Source organism: Ischnura elegans, chromosome 12 (assembly GCF_921293095.1).
Source record: "Ischnura elegans chromosome 12, ioIscEleg1.1, whole genome shotgun sequence".
In the NCBI taxonomy this organism is placed as follows: domain Eukaryota; kingdom Metazoa; phylum Arthropoda; class Insecta; order Odonata; family Coenagrionidae; genus Ischnura; species Ischnura elegans.
The window spans coordinates 75,925,338-75,949,423 of NC_060257.1; the positions used below are offsets into that span (position 1 = coordinate 75,925,338).

The following is a 24,086-nucleotide window of genomic DNA, read 5'->3' on the forward strand; positions in this document are numbered from 1 at the left end:
TTTACGGGATTTACTTCAAGTATTAAGATGTGAGATAGATGCCCGTAGCTTGATGTCTCGTGCTGAATATGAGTGAAGATTCCTATTCAACGGCTATTTTACCAAAATACCTTCTGCCCAAGTATTCCATCCTGTCATGAAATAATTGCCACACTTCCATTGGCAGTCATATAATAAAAGATTTTTATCACACGTATAGAAAATTTTCCCTCTTTTCCTCTCTCTCGTATCGACGCAATGTATTGCTTTAAATTCCGTCTCACCAATTCCTGAACGTATTTGTTCCTTGATGCATGCAAATGAGAACGACCGCTGTATGGAACTCACCTATCTCGTAACAGGCTTAATGCATAAGAAATGGCTCCATGTACTTGTTAGAGAATTTTAATTAAAGAGTAGTATTTTTATCTATAGAATTATTATTCCATTGCCCAAAACTGTTCACACATTTTATTTGCGTGATAATGATGTGGCGAGTATTATTCAACACCATAGTGAAGTTTATTCTGGGTTTACAAGCACTTAAAGCAAGTTCATTTTCTAATGTATGGTTCGCAGTATATGAATGAAGAATAATTTAAATGTAAGTAGTAAATATTTATTGTATATGGTATGCATAATAATTAGGCATGGTTTAGCTTGTGCATTGTTAAATTCATTGCCTACATTTTAAGTTGAAAATGTAAAAAAACAGATCCGACATTTCGAATTTTTTGAGAGAGAAGAAAAATTTCAATATTCTTCGCACTGACTTTAATTCCTTTCTCGACTTTTTGCTCGTAATTCAAAAGGTATGAATTTTAAAGAATTTGCAATTTGCAAGTTTACTCGCCTAATTGGTGCATTTTTTCATTTCAACATGGCTCTTTATTCTTCGCTAGAAAAGTCTCAGGCCGTGTCTAATCCACGGTAATGCGCCCTACGTGTATTCGTGTGTAAACGGGTATTCTCAATTAATTTGCCTTGAATCACCTCAATTTCCAAATAAATCAACGTAAGCTTTTCACTTATTTAATAACGAACGAGAATCCAAAGACCGCAATAATGATGATAATAATAATTCATTCACGGGAATTGATAACGCATTTCAAATTTTACGTCGTATTACACAGACATCCCAATAGATATGCGAATCGAAATAATCATTGCACAGGTCCGCATTACACAGGTCCTCATGATCATGGAAGTAGCCACCAATACCGAGGTATACACCCAAATCACTGTTTCGTTGTTTTCAGAGCAATGTGTTTCCCAGACTGCAAACTGAAAGATCACGCAGATTACCTCGCGATAAAATTGAACTCCCTATATGTAACGCATTTATTCATGTAATAAAGTTGGGAAAATTATTGTGTTCCAGAAGAAAAAAGAAGAAAGTTGGTTTGTAAAATTTCATTTCTTTTTATTTGGTTTCATGACTTGTAGTACAGGTGTGTAAGATGTGATGACTAAGAGATAATTCTGCCATTATTGAATGAGTTCCTTAACCCTCATATGGATTCTCTGCGCCTTAGCGGCGCTCGTGGTTTTAAAAGTGGTGTAAAAATTTTCCTTTCCAATGGATCATTCTGAAATTTTCAGTAGTCTATTTTTTCTGCCTTTTACGTCTACGTATAAAATTTTGTTAGCATAGTGTCGATAGTTTACATTTTATTGGCCTCTAATGGAAAAAGTTACGTCGTTGGATTTTCGGCGCCGCTGCGGCGCTCAGTATTTCCTCGTCGCTACGTCATTGACTGCACTCCTAATGTTAATGTCAAATCATTTATGTTTCGTATGAAATGCTATAATATATTTATTATCATATTTTTTATATTTTTAAACATTATAAACAAAATGAAATTGTTAAACAAAAGGAAAATTTTACCATACCTATTTTGCTTTCTCTTACAGCTAAAAATCAAAATATTTACCTCAATATGATGTTCATTGACAAAACTTCATCTTTTTACAAAATTATTCATAAAAACCTATGGCTAGTCAAAGTTGTTTTCTCATTGGCCGCCGACTTAGTTTTGCTTGGACCGAGAATTTCCTCATCGTTACGTCAGGGTCTGCACTTTCAACACTAATGTCAAAGCAATAATGTTTCATATGAAATGCTATAATCTATTTTAATCCTATTATTTAATTTTTAACTTATAAACCAAGTGAAATTGTTTAACAAAAGGAAAATATTACAATACCAATTGTGCTTTCTCTTTTAGCTAAGAATCATTACGTTTGCTTCGTTATAATGTTCATTGACAAAACTTCATCTTTTTGCGAGAATTATTCATAGAAACTCATGCCTATTCAAAGTTGTTTTTCCATGGCTTCCGACTTAGTTTTGCTTGGGCACCTTCTCCGCTCCGCGTCCACGTTACTGCCGTGGTGATAGTCAGCTTTGGGTAAATACTAGAGTGACTCTGTTTAGAATTACTCCAAGCAGCAATTCTAAGAAAAATTTAACACAATGCATTATCCGAATTCGTAGAATAATGCTTCCTCACCGTTGTGTGAATATTTTTCGCTGAATGAGTAACTGTAACTTACCAAGAGGTTCAGAAGTTTCACCGACTACCCTTGAAGAACACATCGCACAGTTATTGTTATATGTCTTGTACTTTTCATTCGAAAAAAATCCCTTTGCGGCTACGATAGTATATACAAAATTGCTGGCGTTTATATAGCTACTGATGACGTGACAGTTTACCATTGAGGTGCAATCAAGATAACTACCCAACTAATTTCGTGATAGAAAATAATTTCTCTTTCCTGACGATGAGTTTAGACTTTACATGGTAAAAATCGTTTCATTATGAATAGATGAAAAGACAATTTACCATGAGGTGAAAATTTGTAAACATATATCTCGTTTCTATGTGTACTGAAATGTACAGATGTTTTATGCATTGGGGGTGTTACTAACGTAAAGGGATGAGTGAGAAGGAGAAAGGAGAAGGAATGCCAGGAGGTTGTTTTGAGGTGAAGGGGCGGTAGTGTGTAGACTGCCAAGGATCGGGGAATACCCAGATCGTTAGGACAGGTAGGAGTAGAAAATCCTTATCGCAAAAAAGGTTGGGAGTGCAAGGAGGCAATTAGATACAAAAGCCTGCTTTTTCTTCATCCTTCTAACGCTGCATGAAGGACAGGGAACAAAAGCCTTGTCAAAACGCCCCGCGGTGGCCCTCCCTTCATTCCAAGAAGGTCCAGCTCGGTGGGTCATTAGGGTGGTGAGAAGTTCAATCAAGTTTTGTGGGAGGGGGTAAGAAGGTGGTGAATGACGAATAAGGGAGCTTAGTGGGAAAGTATGGAGAGTCTCAATGTTTGGGTCAGTGAAACGCTAAGAAAGGAAACGGAAAGAAAATGTAAGGGAAGTCCTTCCAAAGTGAGGGTATTTTTGTCACCCCAGAGCATTCTTTCAACAGTTTCTCACGCAGCTGCACCTTCTCCCCTACCACCAATAACACATACTTCTAAGAATTTATTTTTTTTTGGACTTCCCACCAATCCAGGAGTAAAACCTAATCTTATGCACTCCCACGCAAAACATTTACCCGTCCATATCTAAGGAAACCTTTCGCTTGGGCTACACGTCCCCAGTGGGGGAATGGGGCTCCGTGGTAGGAAAAGAGTACCGACTCTTCTAGCTCCATCTCCAAAGAAGCGTTGAGTTCTTTGACACGCCGCTTATCATCCCATATTATTTATATTTCAAAAGCCATAAGACTTGATTTTTTTAATTTCAGGACATAAGCTCCCAGAATATTCGTAAGATTTGTCTTGATCGCCAGAATCTTGTAAAAATCACGAAAGTTACATTCGTCTCTTCACACTTAACCTACATCTGTTCCATTATTAACGTTTAATAACTTATCCTTCTATATACACTGCAAAGATATAACATTAGGGTGGACGCATTGAAGCAAAATTATGTCATTTGGGCATAAACGAATTTTATTTGGTCATCATTTTTAGCATTTAGATACATAAAATTATAAACAATATAAACATTAAAAAGCGGAGTTTGCCGAGCTCTGCATATCATAAAAATATTTCAAACAACAATTACTCACGAAATTAAAACTTTCACTCAAAAATAACATACAAAGGGAACTGAAATAAAGAGCATTACGGCAAGAAATGGAAAAGAATGCAGCGTTCAATTTTTTTTGTTATTACTTCAACAATAAGTGTTTAAATCTAGCAAAACACGGTAAGAAATAAAGATAATAGATGTATTTACCATTATCAATCAAAAAACTTGTAAATTCAAGCTAACTTTGAAAGATAATAGCAAAAAATGACGCGGCGCCGCTGCGGCGCCGAGAATCCAACGACGTAACTAATTTTGTAAATCCATATGAGGGTTAAGACAAAAAATAAAACTCATAGAGATATAGATCATGCTCCTTTTTAGTGGTGGCTATGGGAATAATTTGGCCTTGAATCTGGGTCTGCCCAACCTTAAATCGGGAACAAGCACTATAAAGGGTGGCTGTGACACCATTTATTTATATTGAGCCACCAAAGGTAACATAAGAGTCTTGAAAAAACATATAAGTTGATGAATATATTAAGAGAGTGTTACTAACTAGAAAGAGACACTTTGTTCGTTCTTTATGATTTTATTGGCGATTGATAGAATAGCTCATCAGTGATATCAAAGGTATAATACTGTTATTAGGCATATTTGTTTTCAGGATGTGGAATTATTGAAAAAATAGCATCATTTTCAGTGCTGGCAGTAGGGATAGTTGGGGCACAAATTAGGGTCTACACCAGCTGGATAGCGAGCACCAGCACTATAATGATCTGCCGTGATTCCATGTCTAAAGATGGGTCCGGCATAGCCACCATTAAATCCAGGTCTCATAACTCCGTGGGACAATCCGGACCATTTGGTAGCAACGGCATATGCATGATGCGGCGTGGGTCCGCAGTAGGGGTAGTTGGGGCAGGAATGTGGGCTAACTCCAGCAGGGTACTCGGCACCGCGCGCACTGGCAGTTTGGTGGCCGTAGGTGGAGTAGACGGGTGCGGCGTATGGTGCTACTGCACCATGGTGTCCCATAGCCAGGGCCGTATTGTCGCAGTATGGGTAGTTGGGGCAGGTCTTGGGGTCGACTCCAGCGGGGTACCTGGCTGCAGGTACGCCGGTTCCCACAGCGGCAGCCAGGATAAGGCCAAAGATTATCTGGTTTTTTAGAAAAAAAAGAAATCAGATCAAAACAATTTTATGTCCAACACCGAGAGATATTTTTTCCACTAATTTTCCTAAATTTAGCCAAGTACATTGCCCACATAATTTCTTCAGAGATACAGCTGTGATCATAGCTTTTAATTGTATTAATAATAATGAAAGGCTTTCTTCAATTTCAAGCGCCGTTTAATTCCTAAATATAATTATTTTTCATTTTACCTTTAAAGTCACAAATATGCTATTTATGAAATGTTATTAAAAACTTTAGCCAAAATCACGATATTCAATGTTTAAAGAGCTGAAATACTGAACTCCCTGTTGAAACACTTGCTCAGTTCTTGGGCATGAAACTTTACTCTAAATTAAATACATTCTAGGTTAAATGTCGGTGTTACATGCTTATTATGAAATTTAAACCCACGTTTGCCAAATCATGGAAAAGGTACTGAGGCGAGCGGAATTGTTACAGTTCAGATAAATTAGCTCGGAACCTTACCAATGAAGCATTCATCTTCCGTCTGTAGGCTCCCTCGAAGAGCTTTGTTTAGAGCACGGGTTGCTATTGATTCCTCCCTTTAAATGCATGCCTATATATACAGAAGCAATTTTACTCAAATTGTAACCTTTCTCAATACTCTCCCTTCTCTATCATGCCTCATCGGCTCCTTAATTAGTTATTTTAATCTTGAACCAGGAAATCATTCATCATTACCATCACATCCTCACAGTTTTTTGAGGTTCAATTTCATAACGGTCCTTTCTCCCAGATTATACGTCACCTGTGACTCAAGAAAAATTATGGCATGCTTACTTTTCTTTCTTATAGACTTTAACTTTGCCATTCGTAATTAAGAACGCATCATTTAATTACTCGGCATAATATTTGCTAATATATTCGGCACACTCGGTAAAAATTATTTTTGTGGTCAGCAAAATAAAATCAATAAAATGGATTGTTAAATTAACCAACGCATTTCACTACTTTAGGCGGACAGAGCTTCAGTTGATAGAGCTAAATAAATGAACACCGTGAATAACATTAAACTATGTGATAGATTATACTTCCGCCAAAAAGCTGCAGTGTTAGAAGATTGTTAGGGGAGATTGTCTTTCAGTATCCTTTCGACTTAGATATTATTTTTGCGTAACTCTTTAGAGACGGATTAAGGCATCAGGGTTGGCGTTCAGGCATCATTTTAGGTAGTAACTCTTTTTTAAATACTAAGCAAGCTATTCTTATTCGTCAAGGTATCACTTATGCACCGTGCTGTCAATCGGTAGTAGATAAAAGGAGGGTTTTTTGAAGCATTACCTAATTCCCTTCCCATTTGCCTATCAGCCTATTAAGTAAATACTTCAAATTTCTACATCAGCCCACGGTGTGTCTATGTCACTGTGTTTAGAATCTCTTCTTTCTCCACTTGAGGCTCCATCCACTTCATTTCCTCTAAAAGTTTTCCTTTTTCTCCCACCATATCTAGAACTTCCTAGTTACTATTTCTCTTTCTTTGTATCCTCCTGTGTATTTGCTACAGGAGGACCGTAAGGTCCCAACGATGACTTGACAGGCATAAAAATCAATAATGGTTTATATATCTTTTATCGCTCACCATTTTAAGTAAAGGAGTTAATAATTATTTGTTGGTACGCTTTATTTTTTAACTTGAAGAGTCCTTATATCTTATTCATGTTCGTGTTTAGCTATCATAAAAAATGTCTAAACAATTATTCAGTGAAATCCATCATATTCATAATAATTGAATTATTTAATTTATAAATGGCGAATGATTAGGTTGTTAGCTGCTTTTAACGCTTGGTAATGCCAATTTAAAGAGTCGGCCTCGGCGGTGGCGAGGAATTCCTTGCCTACCACACCGAAGGTCGCGGGTTCGAGTTCCTCCTGGATAGGTCTTCCAGGACATGGGTGTGAGTGATCGTCTGCTGTTGTTTTTTAAAAACTCCCGATGTAAATACCTCATTGTGCTGTTTTCGGGGGTAGTGGAAAGAAATAAATGAAAAAAATTAAATGCTATAAAAATAATCCAGGATTATAGTTGTAGTAACATCGAACAAACTTCCAATGTAAATCGGTCGCCTACAATGGGACGAGCTGAGGGATGAATTGCCATGTAAATAATTTCATCACAATCTAGTGTGTGACATAAGTTTTTTTTAAGTTAAGCATGGCAGTTTTACGCTGCATTAGGGATTAGTAATCTCATCATTGGAGCCTAATTACCGTCGCTCATCTGTGTTGGACCTCGTTGCGACTACTAAGTAGGGTAAAATGAACTGATTTTCGCGTACTTATTGTTAGTGGAACGATGAGATGTTCATGGTGAAACCAAAACCAAGTACTGTTCCACACACTTTTACTTGCTATCGACTAGTTTCGACGGCTATAGCGTCATTATCAAGACAAACAGTAAACCTAGTTAGGGGAGATTGTCTTTCAGTATCCTTTCAACTTAGAGATTATTTTTGCGTAACTCTGTAGTGAAGGATTAAGGCATCAAGTTTGGCGTTCAGGCATCACGATTATAGCGTTTGGCTTATTTAACGGCGTCTATAAATTTTGTGGAATAGTACTGGGTTTTTGTTCCACCATGAATACTAGGCAGGGTCCTGGATTAAGTGAACTGTTCTCTTCAGCAACTTGGGGGTATAATTTGCCTATTATCTTAAAAGGTTGATATATTTTATCTCTTCCAAATGTAATTCACGTTGGTGAAAAAAATAGTTTTCTCAATACTTGAATCGGAAACAATTTATTCTACTTCTGTGAGAAAATTCTATAAGCAAAAGGAAGTTGCAGATTCTCCTAAAATATAAATAAATCGAGAATTTTTATCTAACATGTAGCCAATCGAGTTAAATATAAATAATTAAAAGAATGCCATCAATATTGAAATATTTTTTTATTATTTGGAGGCCATGTTTTCCTCCTTTTTATAAGAAAACAATCTCACCCTTCGTTATCATGCGCTCAAATGATTCTCCGTTCATATGTTCGTTTTCTTCTCGTATGGATAACTTCAATTTCCAGTTGACTTTCTGATAAATTAGGACAGTTTTATGAATCTGGAGTCACTTGAGAATCTGGCATAAGGCTGAAACGAAATCTCACTCCATCAGAATTCCTAAACATCACAGTGGTCTTCCTTGCCGCTACCATTTCTATGAGTTGATAAATTTCCTTAGAACATCGTATGCCTGAAATAAAGAAAATAAAAAATCGAATGCCAAAAAGGAGTCTCATCATCTCGTGTTATTGGGACCATTGCTATATTTATTTATTATTTTTTGGAATTAAAATTTCTCATTTTTCAAGCTATCTTTAATTTTCCCAATTCAGCAGCACAGGTGCGCAATTGGCTTTTCAACCTGAGTAGCCTGCAAGCGCCACAATAAATAGGCTTAACTAAGCAGATGAAGTGGAATATGGATGCAACATCTTGGGTCGCTATGGAAAAATGTATTATATTCGCTAAATCCAATCTGGTAAATCGCATTACGGCAGTAGAGATAGCCGGGATGGGAATAATAGTCGACTGCAGCTGGTCACCATGATGGGATACCGAGAAATGTAGAATATTATTAAATATAAATAAATTTATTGTGAAAATTATACAATGTACAAACTGATCGAACCTTCGTTTCTGCTTTTATTAATAACCAAATAATTAGATTTTCAGAGTTTTAAAAATGATTTTAGTTTAACTTATCACATAGTTTTAGAGTTGAAAGGCGATATTCCTAGGCTATCATTTATTTTATTTTTTTATTCATTTCCATGCCACAAGATACAGTGGACACGAAACCCTAGGGCGGGATCGCGGGGTTACTCTCCTCGGCCGAAGTCTGAAGCAATAAGCTTATCACCTCTGCATCGCTGAAGGGGGAGGACAAGACAGGAAAAAGGAAGGAGGCGCCGCCGCGTTAGGAGCCCGACGACGCCTCCTGGGACAGGATAGGGAAGGAAAGAGGAATCCCGCACCGTCACAGAGGCGGGCGGATCCTACCACTAGCGAAACCATGATAAAAAGAAAGGTTTTTACATGAGGAAGGAATATCCTACGATTTTTCGTAGATGCCACAAGATACAGCAAATATTAGTCATTTTACATCGGGGTGTTTAACAAATTGAACAATTAAACGTACACGAACAGCCATGCCTTGGGTAGGGGCAGCCTATCCAGGCGGGACTCGAACACGTGGTCTGGTGCCTAGTATGGCCGGCGAGGGTCTCAACCTGCCGCCAACGAGGTCGTCAAAATATGCTCGGATTTTTTTGGCTATTTATTTGGCTACAATTTTTCGGCCATAAACAAAGCCCCTGAATCAATCATTAGGTATAAGGCTCATATGCAAATACAATTTTCTGAAAGGTAAAAAAAGGGTGTAGAGGCCAAGGGTTTCCTTTCAGGGGTGGCAATAGGGATAGTTGGGACATGAGTGTGTAAACCAAAAGGGTCGCGGGCACCAGTAGGTACCTGACATGAAGCTCCACATTGGTGCGAAGTATAGTGCGCCATAAAATCCAAAACACTGTGTGTCACTCTGATCCATCTGTACGCACCAGCATAATCTGGCTTGGTTATGCATAAAAGGTTTGATTTATTTGCGAAATATTTTCCTGGCATATATAATTCCACAATTATATCCTATTCCAAATGGTAGTGTAAATTTGGGGTAAAAAAGGAAAATATGATTCTTTTAATTTTATAGGCATCATTTATTATAAAAACACTTTACATATGCACAGGATCTTCCTAAGAAGCGCTGTTTGCATTCAAAAGGTATAGAAATCAATGTCATATATAGCGCTTCGTACAGCAATGCATCGACGTTTCCTTATGTATGCACAAATCAACACCCAATTTCATAACTGTAGAAAGGATTCCAGGCTAGGATTGATTATTTTCAAATTTGAATGATTGAAGTGATATATCACTATATCTAATTCAATGGTGGCAGTAGGGGTAGTTAGGGCAGGAATTTGGATCTACAGCAGCAGGGTAGCGGGTACCAGCACCTTGGTGGGTGGCTGAGACACCATGTCCCCGGATTGGTGCTGCGTATGCACCAGAAAATCCATGCCTGACCACTCCGTGTTGAACTCCGCCCACGACGTAAGGACTGGTGATTCGGTTAGAAGGAGTTGGTCCGCAGTAGGGATAATTGGGGCAGGTATGTGGGCTAACTCCAGCAGGGTACTTGGCACCAGCGCCGTGGGCAATAGCAGCTTAGTGCCCATAGATTGAGTAGACGGGTGCGGCGTATGGCGCTACTGCACCATGGTATCCCACAGCCAGGGCCGTGTTGTCGCAGTAGGGATAGTTGGGACATGCAAGGGGATCGACTCCTGCTGGGTACTTGGCGGCCGGTAATCCGGTTCCCACGGCGGCTGCCACGCAGGCTAAAAAGATTATCTGGAAAAAATCAGTAAAAAAAATTCCTGTATAGGTATATGGCTCGTGGAAATCGAGAATCAATATCATGATAAAGTCAAGACAGTTTCAACAGATTTATTTCTTAACCGACATTACACACTGTTATTATCAAGGTAATGGCAGTGTATATGTCGAAACCTAGGTCTGTTAGGAAGTAAAATCCATAGAAATAAGCCAACTGTTTTATCTCTATCGAATTCACCGCTGTTGAACTCTGTACCGTGTTTTTTTATTCTATATCCGAATAAAGAGACGTTAAAAATGCATTTTACTCCTTGATCAGCTAAATGTAGCTTTTAGCGGTAAATAATTTTTAGAAGAAGTATATGATCACATAACGAACGAAATATCAAAGTGAACAGAGGCAAAAACAACTTACCTCACTTCAAATGAAAAGAAAAATATAAAGTTGCAACAAAGAAATAGATTATGTACAAGCTTACGAAGGAACCACTTGAAGTACCGTATCAATATAACGAATTACTTGTATCCCCTGAGTATACGAGTAATTCTCATGGTTACATTCTTGCCCAGTTACGTGTGTAAGGAAAAAAATAGTGATTAAAATCATTTTCCCTTCAATTTTATTTGAATACCGAGTTATACAACTATCTGTATCTTCATGATTCAAGAACTAATTTACAACGTCATTCCCATATTCGCTGATGATAATTTGAGTCACTCACAATTGATGGAGACATACTGCTTGTATGACTTTTAACAGTGGGATATAAGCTGGCTTGATGTGCCTTCCTTGAAAACTCGTGTAGGTTCTGAATATTTTTATAATTCGCCCACTATTTATACCAAAAGTTTCCCCCACTAGTGTAAGTCTCAAATAATTTCACCCTTCCTTCCCATACAGTGCCACGTCATCGTTGATATTGATCACTTTTAAGTTTACCCTTCTCCCGCAGTGTTTCACATATACTAACGTAATGGTGTCTCTCAACCGCCAAATTCCGTTTCACCAATGACACAACAGTAATTAATTTTTACATTAAATATTTCTTTCTCAAGAAAATGGAACGACCATACTATCTACATGTTGTCTCCCTACTCTCATTCATCATCAATTAAAATAATTAAGATTTTGTGCCCAATATTTTTAATATTTTCCACAATTCATACTTCTCTCATCCGCATCTATTCACCCCTGGCCAGTACGTATTTGTTTATCCCATTGTATTTTCATTTGTTTGCGCTTACTTTATTTCTACTTTTCCCTAGCACTATGGCCGAATCAGTTAACATTGCCATTTGTGATTCTGATACCATTCTGATTCCATAGCATTTAGATCAAGTTTCCATTAGTACGGCGGAGAAATGTTTACGAGAAAAAGCGAAATATCATAGCTAATCTGGGTGAATAAGAAAAAGAAAGATCTATAAATAAATTAGAAATTTTTATAGGTTCAGTGTAATTCATGGGTACAAATCTTTTTTCGTGAGTAGTAGACTATTTGTTTTTTATTTACGATGGTTAAAAGCGTATGACGCATGATGTCCATAAGGAAAAAAGCTGTTTTTAAATCATACCCATTAATTCCCTGTAATTGCAAGAATCATCTTCATAGAGCGTGCAAGGTAAAAATCCGGGCCTAAAAATCTCATTCTGCGAAGAGATTTTCATTTTTAAATGCACGCAATTTTCTTAAATTTTCAGGGTATAAAGTGCAGACCCTTGTAAATATTTGAATGCATCATGAGGTTATATATTTGGCCTCATTACCGTCTCAGTTATACAAATTTTATTTATATGACGCAGGAAATATTAGCTGACTTCTTCTCCATATTATCTGAAAATTGCAAGTTGATAACATTAGTTTTAAATGAGAAACTCGTCGCGAAAAAAGATAAAAATACGTCCGGTCCAAATTGTGTGGATCGTCCTCATAATCAATTTCAGCATTTCTAATGCAAGGGGATCACATGAAAACCGTTAGCCTCTCCTATTTATCCATTTAAAAGATTCGAGCTTATTTGTATGGAGTGGCATATTCCGGCTTCATTCTTTTCGTGGTAGAGATGAGCATAGTTCTTTTGCGGATTCCAAGTTTAGCTAGTTTTAATAAGCGTGGGGATTTTCCTGCATGTTTCGAGAGAGACCTTATTTAAATTAAACGGAGAACTCACTCAAGTGAAGATATGTATAGCCTTTGAATTTAAATGTCTCCTTGCATTTGGTGCCTCAAATGTTTACCTAAGAATTTTGACATCATTATAATTACGTAGTCAAGCATACCTTTTTTTTTTTTTTTTTTTAATAATAATAATATTTATTGCAAAGATTAGAAATTTTACAAAAACTTATAACATTAATCAAAGATGAAATGTCATTTACAAGAAAATACAATGTGAAAAAAAAGTCTAGGTCCCGCTAAGCCTTTCAAGGCTTGTCAGCAGGTGCCTATTAGTTTTTTAAACCTATTTTATATTATCACTAGCAGGCCATCTAGTATTGCTCGGGAAAGATAGTTGTCAGAGAAGTGGGAAACTTGTAACTTGGAATTCATGGTCACATGGAATTTTAGGTAAAAGATGAGTAAACAATGGTAAAATCAATTTCCGTAGGTATAACGCGCGCGGGATCAGCTTTTACCCCACTCCAAAACATTGATCACTATAAGTGTAGACCAAAACATCTTGTGAACTTATACCCCAGCAAAGAGGTTTGGACCGAGAGCATTAATAGATAAGTGTAGCATTATTTGAGTAATATTTTCCTGTGGAGTGAGTAAAGAGGTGTGCCTACCTGGCAGGATGTCCAACCACAGAAGATGCATGACGAGACGTAACAAATGGTTATGAGAAAACGACACAATTGACGCGTCGGACGCAACCAAAAGTATCACTTCGGGGTTTGGGAGTATATAATGCACCTATGAACTAACTTTGGTTACAATCCGTGAAGCCATATGGAGACGCATAGCGGACAGACAAACAGGCATCCTCTCTTTATTATAAGTATAGATTTCCGAATCACAAAAAAGTCGAATCAAAACCACATCAAATCAAGACCCTTAATATATTAAATTAGGTAATGTAGCGAAATAAGTATTTATCTAACTTCACCACCCCGAAAACACCGCATTTAAGACTTTAAATGCGGGGGAATCTAACAAACAACAACATAGGATGATCACAGAAGCACATACCTTCGATAGGAGCAAACTATCCAGGCGGGACTCGAACCCACCACCTACGACTTAGCAATGGAGGACTTTACCCCGCCGTCTCTAAGGCCAGCAAAATTTATACCAGCAATGTAAGCATCGAGGCCGGGTTAGTATGTTTCATTCACAAATTTACGTTCATTATATCTGCTAAAATTTCGTCTTTTAATTTCATTAATGTGACAGATGTTAAAACTTAAAATTATGGAGTCTATAAGGAAATTTTAGAGAATAGTCAAATAATGTTTGCTATATACACAAATAATGTTGATAACGATATGTAATAATTCTACTGATCAATTACAAAAGGTACCTGCTGATTAGGTAAGAGTGATTTAGCAGGACCGTAATGTAAAATAGATTAAATAGTGTGCATATATTGTTAAAATACCAAATCATAAAAAATTTTGTTAGACTATAAAAAAATATTTTCAATGTTAAATACTCTGTGTTTGATTTCTGTATTAACTTTCTGCATTTTTGCATAAAAAATAATTATTATTTTAAAAATCTATAATTAAGCTTATTCCCTCTCAGTAGAAAACGTTTTTGTTCATTTGGGTATTTATGTTAGCATTTCTTGTTATTATCAGTTTTCAACAGTTTTATTTGTCTTTTTATATCCCTATCCTAAATTTTTCCCCCGGAGTTCACGATTTCTCTTTCAATATGGGGTGGAATGTTGCCAGATGTCTCGTTTTGCCGCTCCGGCTAAGATGCAATTATCAATCATCCACGTTACGGTTTGAGAGGCAGAAAAACGAAATCACCGGTTCTCTTCCGTCATACAGCTCTATTATGTTATTTAACACACCCATCTCTTCGTTCCAGATCTAACAATCACTCTATCAAGATTAAGCAATATCCTAAGAAATTGAAGTTCTATAGGAAATTTTCCTTTTATTATTCTCCACAGCACTGTTCTCGTGCAAACCACTTGCATTTATTGGGAATCGTGCAAAACCAGAAGAGGATCATCATTCAGTTTTAGAAGGTTCCGTCTTGAGGAGAAAAAAACCATTCCCTTCAGAAATACTTATTCCCCTGGATAACTGCACCCAAACTTGGTATATATCTGAGGAAACAATATTGAACACTGTAAATATATTTTTAATGCATTGCAAAACTATGAAAAGAAGACTTTATGCATTTATATTTAGTGTGGTTTATCATACACCCATATCAGCTATTGACATCAAACTGCGCTTATGAACCGCTAAATATATTAGTTCATATTTAAAAAATGGCACACTTAAATTTAATGGGAATCTAAAATATAAATTGTTTGTAAACAGTTCTTTTGAAAAATTGCTTTTCTTTTTGAATGATTAAATTCGATCTCTATAACATAATAGACTATTTATGTATTCCGAAAGCATTTCTGCCAGCAATCTTTCAGTCGGAGACAATAATCAAGAAGACTTTTTCATCGTTCGGTATAATTTTATAACTTAATTTAATACCGTAAAGCATTTGGTACTAATGCTTCAGGTAAATATTTTTCTTTTGCTTCTACACCAAAAGCTAGAGGAAACATTACTCTCCATATTCGGTCGAAATGGAGGGTATAGTTCGCGAAATCTAAAAAAAAATGTAGTAATGCCGAAATTTGAAGTTCACTAAATGAAGGATATTCATGAAGATTTTGAAGTATATCGAAGGAATGAAAGTTCAGTTTGAATCACAATAAAATTTTGTAAAAGGGTAAGAAATGATTTGAATGAATTTGAATTTATGGACAACATGAACGGGAGCATTAGATAATAAGTAAGTTTTTATTCTTTTGGCCGATTGAAGCAACCATATGTAGGTAAGTGGCACTTTGAATTCGGATGTCCTTTGGAATTAGAATGGTTTTCTTTCTAATAATGTTACTGCTTTGACAGCTAAACAGTTAAGGAACTGAAGTTTTCAAGGAACACTGACTGTTAAAGATTACCGTAATTAAATGAAATTCCATTTTAAAAGATGTCCTTAATCATTGCTCCTGTAAGAAGGTCAAGATCGGAATACGGGATATAATTGGTCACAACATGAATATTGAAAGTCTACTTACAATGAGTAAAATCATTGATGGGCAAGTAGATAGGATGAACGACCTCGTATCTGCTCGTGCTTTCATCAAGATATTAGGAATGTGCAGCATAAAAGCATGAACAAAAAACAGATAAGATTATAGAGTTGAGATCAACTTTTAAAAAATCCTAGGAATGTCAACCAATATTTATGAAACATTTCAAACTAGGTTATTTTTAAATAACATCACAATATTTTCAGGCGTAACATTTCATTTATTACGGTATGTACAAAAATATATTAGTCCGCTGTTGCGATACATCGTTCAGAACTATGGCAGGAGTTATTACATAAGAACACCAACAGAAAAATGGATAATTAAGGTGGATACACGACTACTGTGGATATCCATTTGCCCCTATAGTCTTTCCAGTCATGTCTAGCCATAGATGAGACCGAGATTGGTCAAAACCACAACTCGGTAACTATGGATGATGGAAGACGTTGTCATGGCCTGTAAGTTTCTTGATAAGTGATCTTCCACGGTGCCCTTCTTAGTGGCAGTATGGGTAGTTGGGGCAGGAATGTGGGTCAACACCCGCTGGGTAGCGGGCACCAGCACCATGATCTCCGTAGACACCATAGGCACCGTAGACCGGTGCAGCGTAGGCACCAGCGTATCCGTGAGCTCCACCGTATCCGTATCCAGCATAGCCGAAGCCACCGTGAGCAGGGGTAGGTCCGCAGTAGGGGTAGTTGGGGCAGGTATGGGGGCTAACTCCAGCGGGGTACTTGGCACCAGCTCCGACGCCAGCAGGTCCGTAGAGGCCATAAGCGCCGTAGGCGGGTGCGGCGGCGTAGGGGGCTATGGCACCATGGTGCACGGCCAGGGCACCGTTGTCGCAGTAGGGATAGTTGGGGCAAGTGTGAGGGTCGACTCCAGCGGGGTACCTAGCCCCCGGGGCACCTCCACCAATGACTGCGGCGACGCAGAGTGCGAGGACCATCTGCAAAAGAGGTGGACAACAGTAAGAATCAACATTAGCCATTAACACCAGCAGTAGCTTTAATTTAGATTAAATTGACAGCTTGCTGGCCTCGGTGGTGGCGGGGCTAAGTCCTTGCCAGCCAAACAAGAGGTCGTGGGTTCAAGTCCCGCCTGGGTAGGTTGCGCCCATCCAGGGTATGCATGTTCATGCACGTTTAATTTTCAAGGTAAAAACCCCGATTCAACCCTTTCAGTGCCAACCGATTTTCTAGGTACTATGCCTAAAGTGCCGAGACATTTTTGCTGATTTTGCAGTAGGTTAGGAAAAAATTAGGTTTCATAAACAAGTAAAGTTATGTGTTTAAAAACTTTAGGAAATCTATATTATATGTGGTTTCACCTTTTTATTATATTATTTGACGAATTTTGGTAATATGAGTTAATTTTTATCATTTGAAGAAAATAGTTAATGTTAAAATAAAATTAATATTGACAATTTTATGATTAGTTAATTATCAACATCTAAGAGTGACATTGCATGGCACTTTTCGCGAGAGATAGGAGGAGTGCGTTAGCGCTCCCCGGCACTCTAAGGGGTAAAAGGCCAATTATACTTTTTTCGGTGGTATGCGGATGTATTAAATAAAATGAATTATTAGCAGAAAGTTGAAGTAGAAATATAATTGTCTGATCTTCAAGATATTTTGTGAGAGCCTATTAATTATGGTAGAAGCGAAAACATGGATATGATAAGGGAAATAAACTGCAGAATCGACAGATTTAAGGTGCCGTTTTCCGCGTACAGTTAGGGACCATAACACTTGCGATTGTTTAGCTTTAGGATAGCTTAACATGGAATAGGTAAAATTGGGTCTGCATTAGTAGTTATTAATAAATAATTATACTTGTGAATACTAACTATCTGCATGGAATTATTGGCATGCTATAACTCATGCATGAAATCGCTTACCACGCTAACTTTTCGTTTTTCTATTGTCACCTAGAAATTTTATTTGCATGGTAGCATGCTTGTGTATATAGCACTATCCTAGTTTCTGGTCTGACCGCGTGTTGTTGTCCTGTGTGCTTGCCCTGAGTCCGGCGAATGAGCGCATTTATAATGAATGCTAGGATTAGTTCGAAATGCCTGGTGTAGAATTAGCCACACACCCTGATGGTGACTTACACGGTACCTCGCAGATGGATATGTAGATGACACTTTCCACAATGTGGCTCATGTTCGTACCCCCATCCAATCTTAGAGCCGGTAATAATATTTTAATATGTAAAGTAAGGTACCCTAACATGCTGATTCATTCACCAATCAAATCACAGCTGAAACTACTGATGACACAGCCTAAAATTTTAAGGACATATTCCTTGTATCATGCTATTGCATTGAATTTATCTATCTTTCATGAAAGTAAGTTTTTTATGATTAAGCATTTAACGTGGTGATTTTATCCCATGGTTACTAACTTTTTGACCATATCGAAATCCATTGGGTTCCCTAGAGACCCTTCTCCGTTTCCATTAATAAGTTTCTTGCACTGAAGATATTGGTTGAGAATTTGTATCAGTGCGAAGAGAAAATATTATTAATTCTATTAATGGATTTTTCAATACTCTTTGTTTCTTTGGCTATTGTTTTTTAGGTGTAAATTTATCTACTTTCTTTCTTCGCGCGTTGAAATTCAAGGGGGACCTTTCGCTAGAAGGTAGTAATACTGTTGTTTAACGAACCGTTGAAAGTATATAACATGGACCTGCCAGTAAATGAGGTTTTATGACCATGATTGCAGTAAGAAAATATCCAGACGGCGAGTACTAAAAAACGACAACGTAACGGTCGCAGTAGGTAGTTGTGAACCCCATCCCGAGCGCCGTTTGTGTATCGTGAGGGAAGTGTGAAAATAGAGAAAGTAGTCGATTCATTGGTAGCTATGCTCTTTTCGACAACGGATCTCTTTAATGGTCAAAGGGCATGTTCGGTTTAGAAAGTCGATAGCCAGCTATTGTCGGTAATCGAGGGTATTGATCTCCCTGTGATTGACTTTCCACTCCTTACTCCTATAAACAGTTGGTTCCTTGCTAAGGCATGATATTAGTCCCAGCATCAAGAATCGTTTTGTTTGGCTATGGGATTTATTTACTTCCGTGATGAAGTGTGAAAGTATAAATATGCTTTTTGTTTCTGTATTCATGGTATGCATTTAAAATATGAGTATAGCTGGATAACATTTCGAGCAAATTAAAAGATTATCCATTGCACAGGCACATTATCTCTGCAATATTCCTATTTTAGTTTTTGTCACTCTATTCTCCGCGTATTGGCCATTTAAAAATAAAATCTGTTTAATTGTATCCATCAATCTTTCATTAAAAACGGCGTTATAATGAGTCAAAAAACAAAATTTATCTACCGCGCACAAAAGTGAGCCTTAAGTAACAGAAAGATTTTCCTTTACAAAAGAGTCTAATACATTAAATAAAGATTTCAGCAAAAAAAATATGACACCCCTTACGTTGTTACACAAGTTGTCATTGCATGTATCGCAAGTGAAATTGCAATCACCAATTTCAATGACTCAATAATTCTAACAGTTTTACTGCAATATTCTAGTTGTCAGATGGTCTACAGAGTGAAAAATCTTTCAAGAATTAATTTTAACTGTTATTTTACTCATTTATGCCCATGATAGGAATGCAGATATGAATCAGGATAGATATAGTATGTACTGGTGTTGGGGGTAGAACATGGAGACCGTAAGTCGAATTCAACTGAGACCTATGGACATTGCAATGTGAAAATCTTCACTAAGCAAGAAGCCCAGAGAAAGGAGCTGGTCCTTCTATGAGAATCTTGCAAAAGTCACACCCGTAGGTCTTCGAGTGCTGTCAGCTCCTCCCTAATTGAGCGTCGAATTGAAGCTTTGGTGAATCATGGCGTTAGAACGACTTTAAAATCATACCACCGAAAGTATAGGGAGCATATCCTTTCTCATTGCAAAAATTCACTCTTTATGTTAATAGTATATTATATTATACGTCAATTAGTGGATGTGGTTTATCTTATATTCATGACATTATTTTAAACTCACCGCGTAAAAATTATTCAATTTATCAATTAAGCAGATGGACTTTAACCTTATATGAGTGGCGCGTAATATGAGAATGTGTAATCACGCAGCGATAAGGTTATCTGAATGAATATTTTTTTACTATCTATATTGATCACCCCAAAAAAGCAATGTTTGCCCTTTACATCGGAAGGCTACAACTAATACCAATGTGCGACAACAAACGACCATGTCCTGGTTAGGGCGAACCTACCCAGCCGTGACTCGAACCCGCAACCTTCAGACTGGCAGATGAGGACGGTACTCTGACGCCACCTCGGCCGACAAAGAAGTCAGAAAAGGTGATTTTTTATAAATAGGATACCAATTATAACGGATCGATTTTCGAAAAATGTTATCGAAGAGTCTTATTCGAATTATAACGCATGTCGTTGGGGAAACTTAGACGCTGAGGAAAGAGGATGAGAAAAGATTACGAGAAGAGGGTTGAAGACGCTCAAGTGATGGAGGAGAATGGAGGTGTAATAGACGATGGTATGGTATTTGGATGAAGCGATTGACAGCTGAGGCCATTTGCGCCAGTACAGAAGGGTATGAAAGGAAGGGTGGAAAGAACCCTGCTCGGTATTAGCCTGCCGAATGGCGCCTAGGGGACCACGCCTTAACGTCCCATCCGGCGGACGGAGTGTTGCTCTGAAAAATGTCCCCACAAAATTCAAGTAGGAATAGCGCAGTTTTTGAAAAATCTCTGCCTTCGCCGGTATTTGAACCAACATTCTAGTCACTACATAAACCCAATCCCAACTATCGCCGGAGAACAGATGGGAGGGAAGAAAAGCTAGGAATGATTCTGAAGAGGATTACATAGGACAGGTTAAGTATAAAAGATATTAAAGAGAAATAATATGTCGCTACGAAAAGGCTAGTGAATGGGAGAGTGGAACAGAGAGATGCGTAAAACCAATTCTAAGATACGTTGTGGAATGCAACACTCTCGCCTCCACAACAACCCGAACACCGCGTAGTAGACGAAGATGAAAGGAAACGAGGAAGTGATAGGCATGGTAGGCAAAGTGAGCAAGCCTTTAGAGGAGATACGGAGGGGTCATAGTGTTTTAATGGAAGGCGTAATTAGTGGGTGGCTGTTAAAACCCACGTTTAAGAGAAGAATTTCCAATAAATGGGGAAAGAGGAGGGAGAACATAGAATTTATCTCTATTTAAATGAAAATAAATAGACTTTACCATGAATTGAAGGGGGAATGTTTACTATTGATAGGGAATTAGACCGGGCTGATCCGTATGATGCACCGTATAATAATATAAGTAAATAATTTACTCCCAAAATTTTGATTATACAAATGGGTAATAGCAGAGGAGGGGGAGCTTTTGGTGGTTTCCATAGCCAGGAGAACAGAATTAAGCCACCAGCAAATAGCAAAAATATATCCTACAAAAATAAACGCAGTAAACATTGCAAAAGTAATACTACAATGAAATAACATCGAAATAAATGCCCAATGGTATAACGCGTTTCACCCCCGTGCTATTGATAAATACGCGAAGCCCAAAATCGTCAATCGTTGGTGGAACAAATTTACTCACCAAACGAGCTGCCATTTTTCCTGGTCGTGTAGATCCTGCTAAGGGTAGTCAAGCTGCTGTGGAGACCACTTGTTGTTTGTTGCCTATGCCTCGGACCGGAGCCGTCTTATATACCCCCCTAACAGCTTCCCCCATATGCGAACCATTTCCAAAACATCTGCCCCACCCCCCTAGTCCCACGCCTCTATTACTCACTGGCTTATTACCTCACTTTCAGCCACGCACCCTGCAAGGGACTTTCCCTCCCCGACACTGCGATCGCAACCTTCACCGTTGGTCACCATTGGTCGACCCCCTTTTGTCCGAATTCCTTGTGACCACTGACTCTAACGATTCGCCACGATGAATTCCAACCTATTGCGAGGACGAGAAATATATGTGTGAGACTATTAAGAAGCTAGGATTCGTGAAGCGTGGTGTTGGATGGTTTTCTGATGAACAGTGAATTTTGTCGAAAAGTTCACCCTCTTGGTGCCCCAAGCCGATGCATCGAATTATGCTTCTCAGCCTAAAGTGCCGCGAGCCAAAATATCGGTTTTGAGGGAGTTAGTTGTTCAAATTAATAATATTGAAGCAACAAAAAACCTGAATAAAAAATCAGGATTAATTATACAATTGAAAGTCAAGACAAAAAGAGTGATCGTAAAAAAAGACCATTTGATATTGCAAAAAATGACAAAACAATTTTTTTTTCTCGAAGATAGACCTCAATGTGGGTTATTTAGGTGCCTGAGTTTAGTTCAGCTTAACAAAATTATATATAATACATCTATTAAAAAGGTAGATTTTGCAGGGGAAAGTGGATTCCTATAACTTTCCCTACGGTAAGCTATCTAAATTATCGAACGAATTAACGAATATTCAAATAAAATACTTTTGGCATTTCTCCCAAGTACCGCTCCAAATTGGTGGCACGAGGAGGTTAATTGTTGCACCTAGAATACACGGCAAGCATATGGCATTAGGCGCTGAAAGATTCAACCCATTAGCTAAATAAAATCCGAAGGGAAGTAACGCGGTTCATCAAAATATGCTGCGAGAGAACAGGTAGTGTAACACAGATATCGTATGTTGAACAGGGAGCCGCTGGAGACCCAGAGGCTACGTACGAGAGATGGGTTGCTTGAGCAATTAATAACAGATATCTTTCAGAGCGACACGCAGGAAATCATCTTAGAACCTAACCACATTTCTAAGTCCGACAGCAACGACACATCACATATACTTTAGATAATTTATGAAACGGATAGTGATAGGAATCCGTTTTCCTCCTAACAATCTAACACGTTAAAAGATAGTTAATAATTTTGCTTAGTCTAACTAAACTCAGGCACTAAAATCACCCACGTTGAGCTCCTATTTTTTACACGCTTTTTCTTAGCTTGCTTCTTTTGTTGGTATTGTCTCATCGATTTATTCTTGAGATTGATTATTATCTAACTACCCACTGCCTGATAGGCTCAAAAATTTTCACATTTACTTGCTTCTGATGACAATGAAATATTCAATAGCCAGGCGTTTGAAATTTTGTTCTATTGTGTTCTAATTAACTAATTTTCCATATTGATAAAACTTTAAATACTCTCGTAGAAATTTATTTGACAGCTCTGCTTTAATCGATTACATGATACACAACGAAAAATAAAAATAAAATAAAAACTATTTAAAATAATGCATTTTTGCCAAAAATAGTATAAAATGTACAAAGTAAGACTTTCGTCACTCGGAGAATAAACCGTGGGTGCTGATTATATTCAGATAATAATATTTTGTGCCAATACTTATTCCCTACCCGATATCTACACTCATTTTCAATGATCCCAAACAGCATCCACGCTTCTTCGAGAGCTGCAAATTTAAAAAAATATTTTAGAGCATTTTAGAAAAGGTATTTTTCATCTGTTTACTGCTATTTCATCTATTTTCTTCTTTTTATTGTGCTCTCACATAGGTAAATGGGTGGTGACCTAATACCTACCACCAAGCGCCTATTTAGGTGGCTTAAAGAGAGGTCTGCTGACGTAACAAATTCTCCACGCTACAAAAAAGACATTCTCCGAAGCCATAACGTTCTTCGCCACCCATCTGGACACGATTTTGGCTCGGTTACTCACTTGCCCGTGAGTCGTAGGGACCGGTGCACACGATGCCGTATCACGGCCATAAAACCCATCGCTCGTCCGTGAATAATCGTTCATTGAAACGCTCAGGTGCACATTATTAAGAGGAAATCGTTTATTTTCTGTATTCGCCGCGTATCTAGAGGAAATATTGGCTGCGAGTGATCTTATCTAATACTTTTCATTTTCTTCCAAAGCCTGAATTATACGATGACTTTTCATGCAAGTAAACATCCTCATGTTATCATGTTAGCCGAGGATGCATCACACCAGTATATTTTTATATAAGTTTTGTATTCTTTTGATAAAAAATTGCCTGATTTTAACTTATGCAATCATCACGAGTTTTTCAGGGTGTGTATTAAAGATCCTATTAAATATTTTCTGTGTATAAAACATGAAAAATTTACTCCTTAGAAAGTAATAAGGTAGAACTTTAGAATTTGAGGCTCGGGAAAATATTG

At 37.7% G+C, this 24,086-nt stretch overlaps 1 protein-coding gene across 1 annotated transcript; it reads right to left on the minus strand.

Moving 5' to 3' along the window:
• Positions 1-16,084: 16,084 nt before the first annotated feature.
• On the minus strand, positions 16,085-21,578 carry LOC124169280 (cuticle protein 1-like). The gene is made up of 2 exons (XM_046547846.1): positions 21,503-21,578; positions 16,085-16,837 (listed from the first exon to the last, which is right to left on the minus strand). The coding sequence occupies exons 1-2, from the start codon at positions 21,515-21,517 to the stop codon at positions 16,385-16,387; spliced, it is 468 nt and encodes a 155-aa protein (XP_046403802.1). The 5' UTR covers positions 21,518-21,578; the 3' UTR covers positions 16,085-16,384.
• Between the last annotated feature and the right edge of the window lie 2,508 nt (positions 21,579-24,086).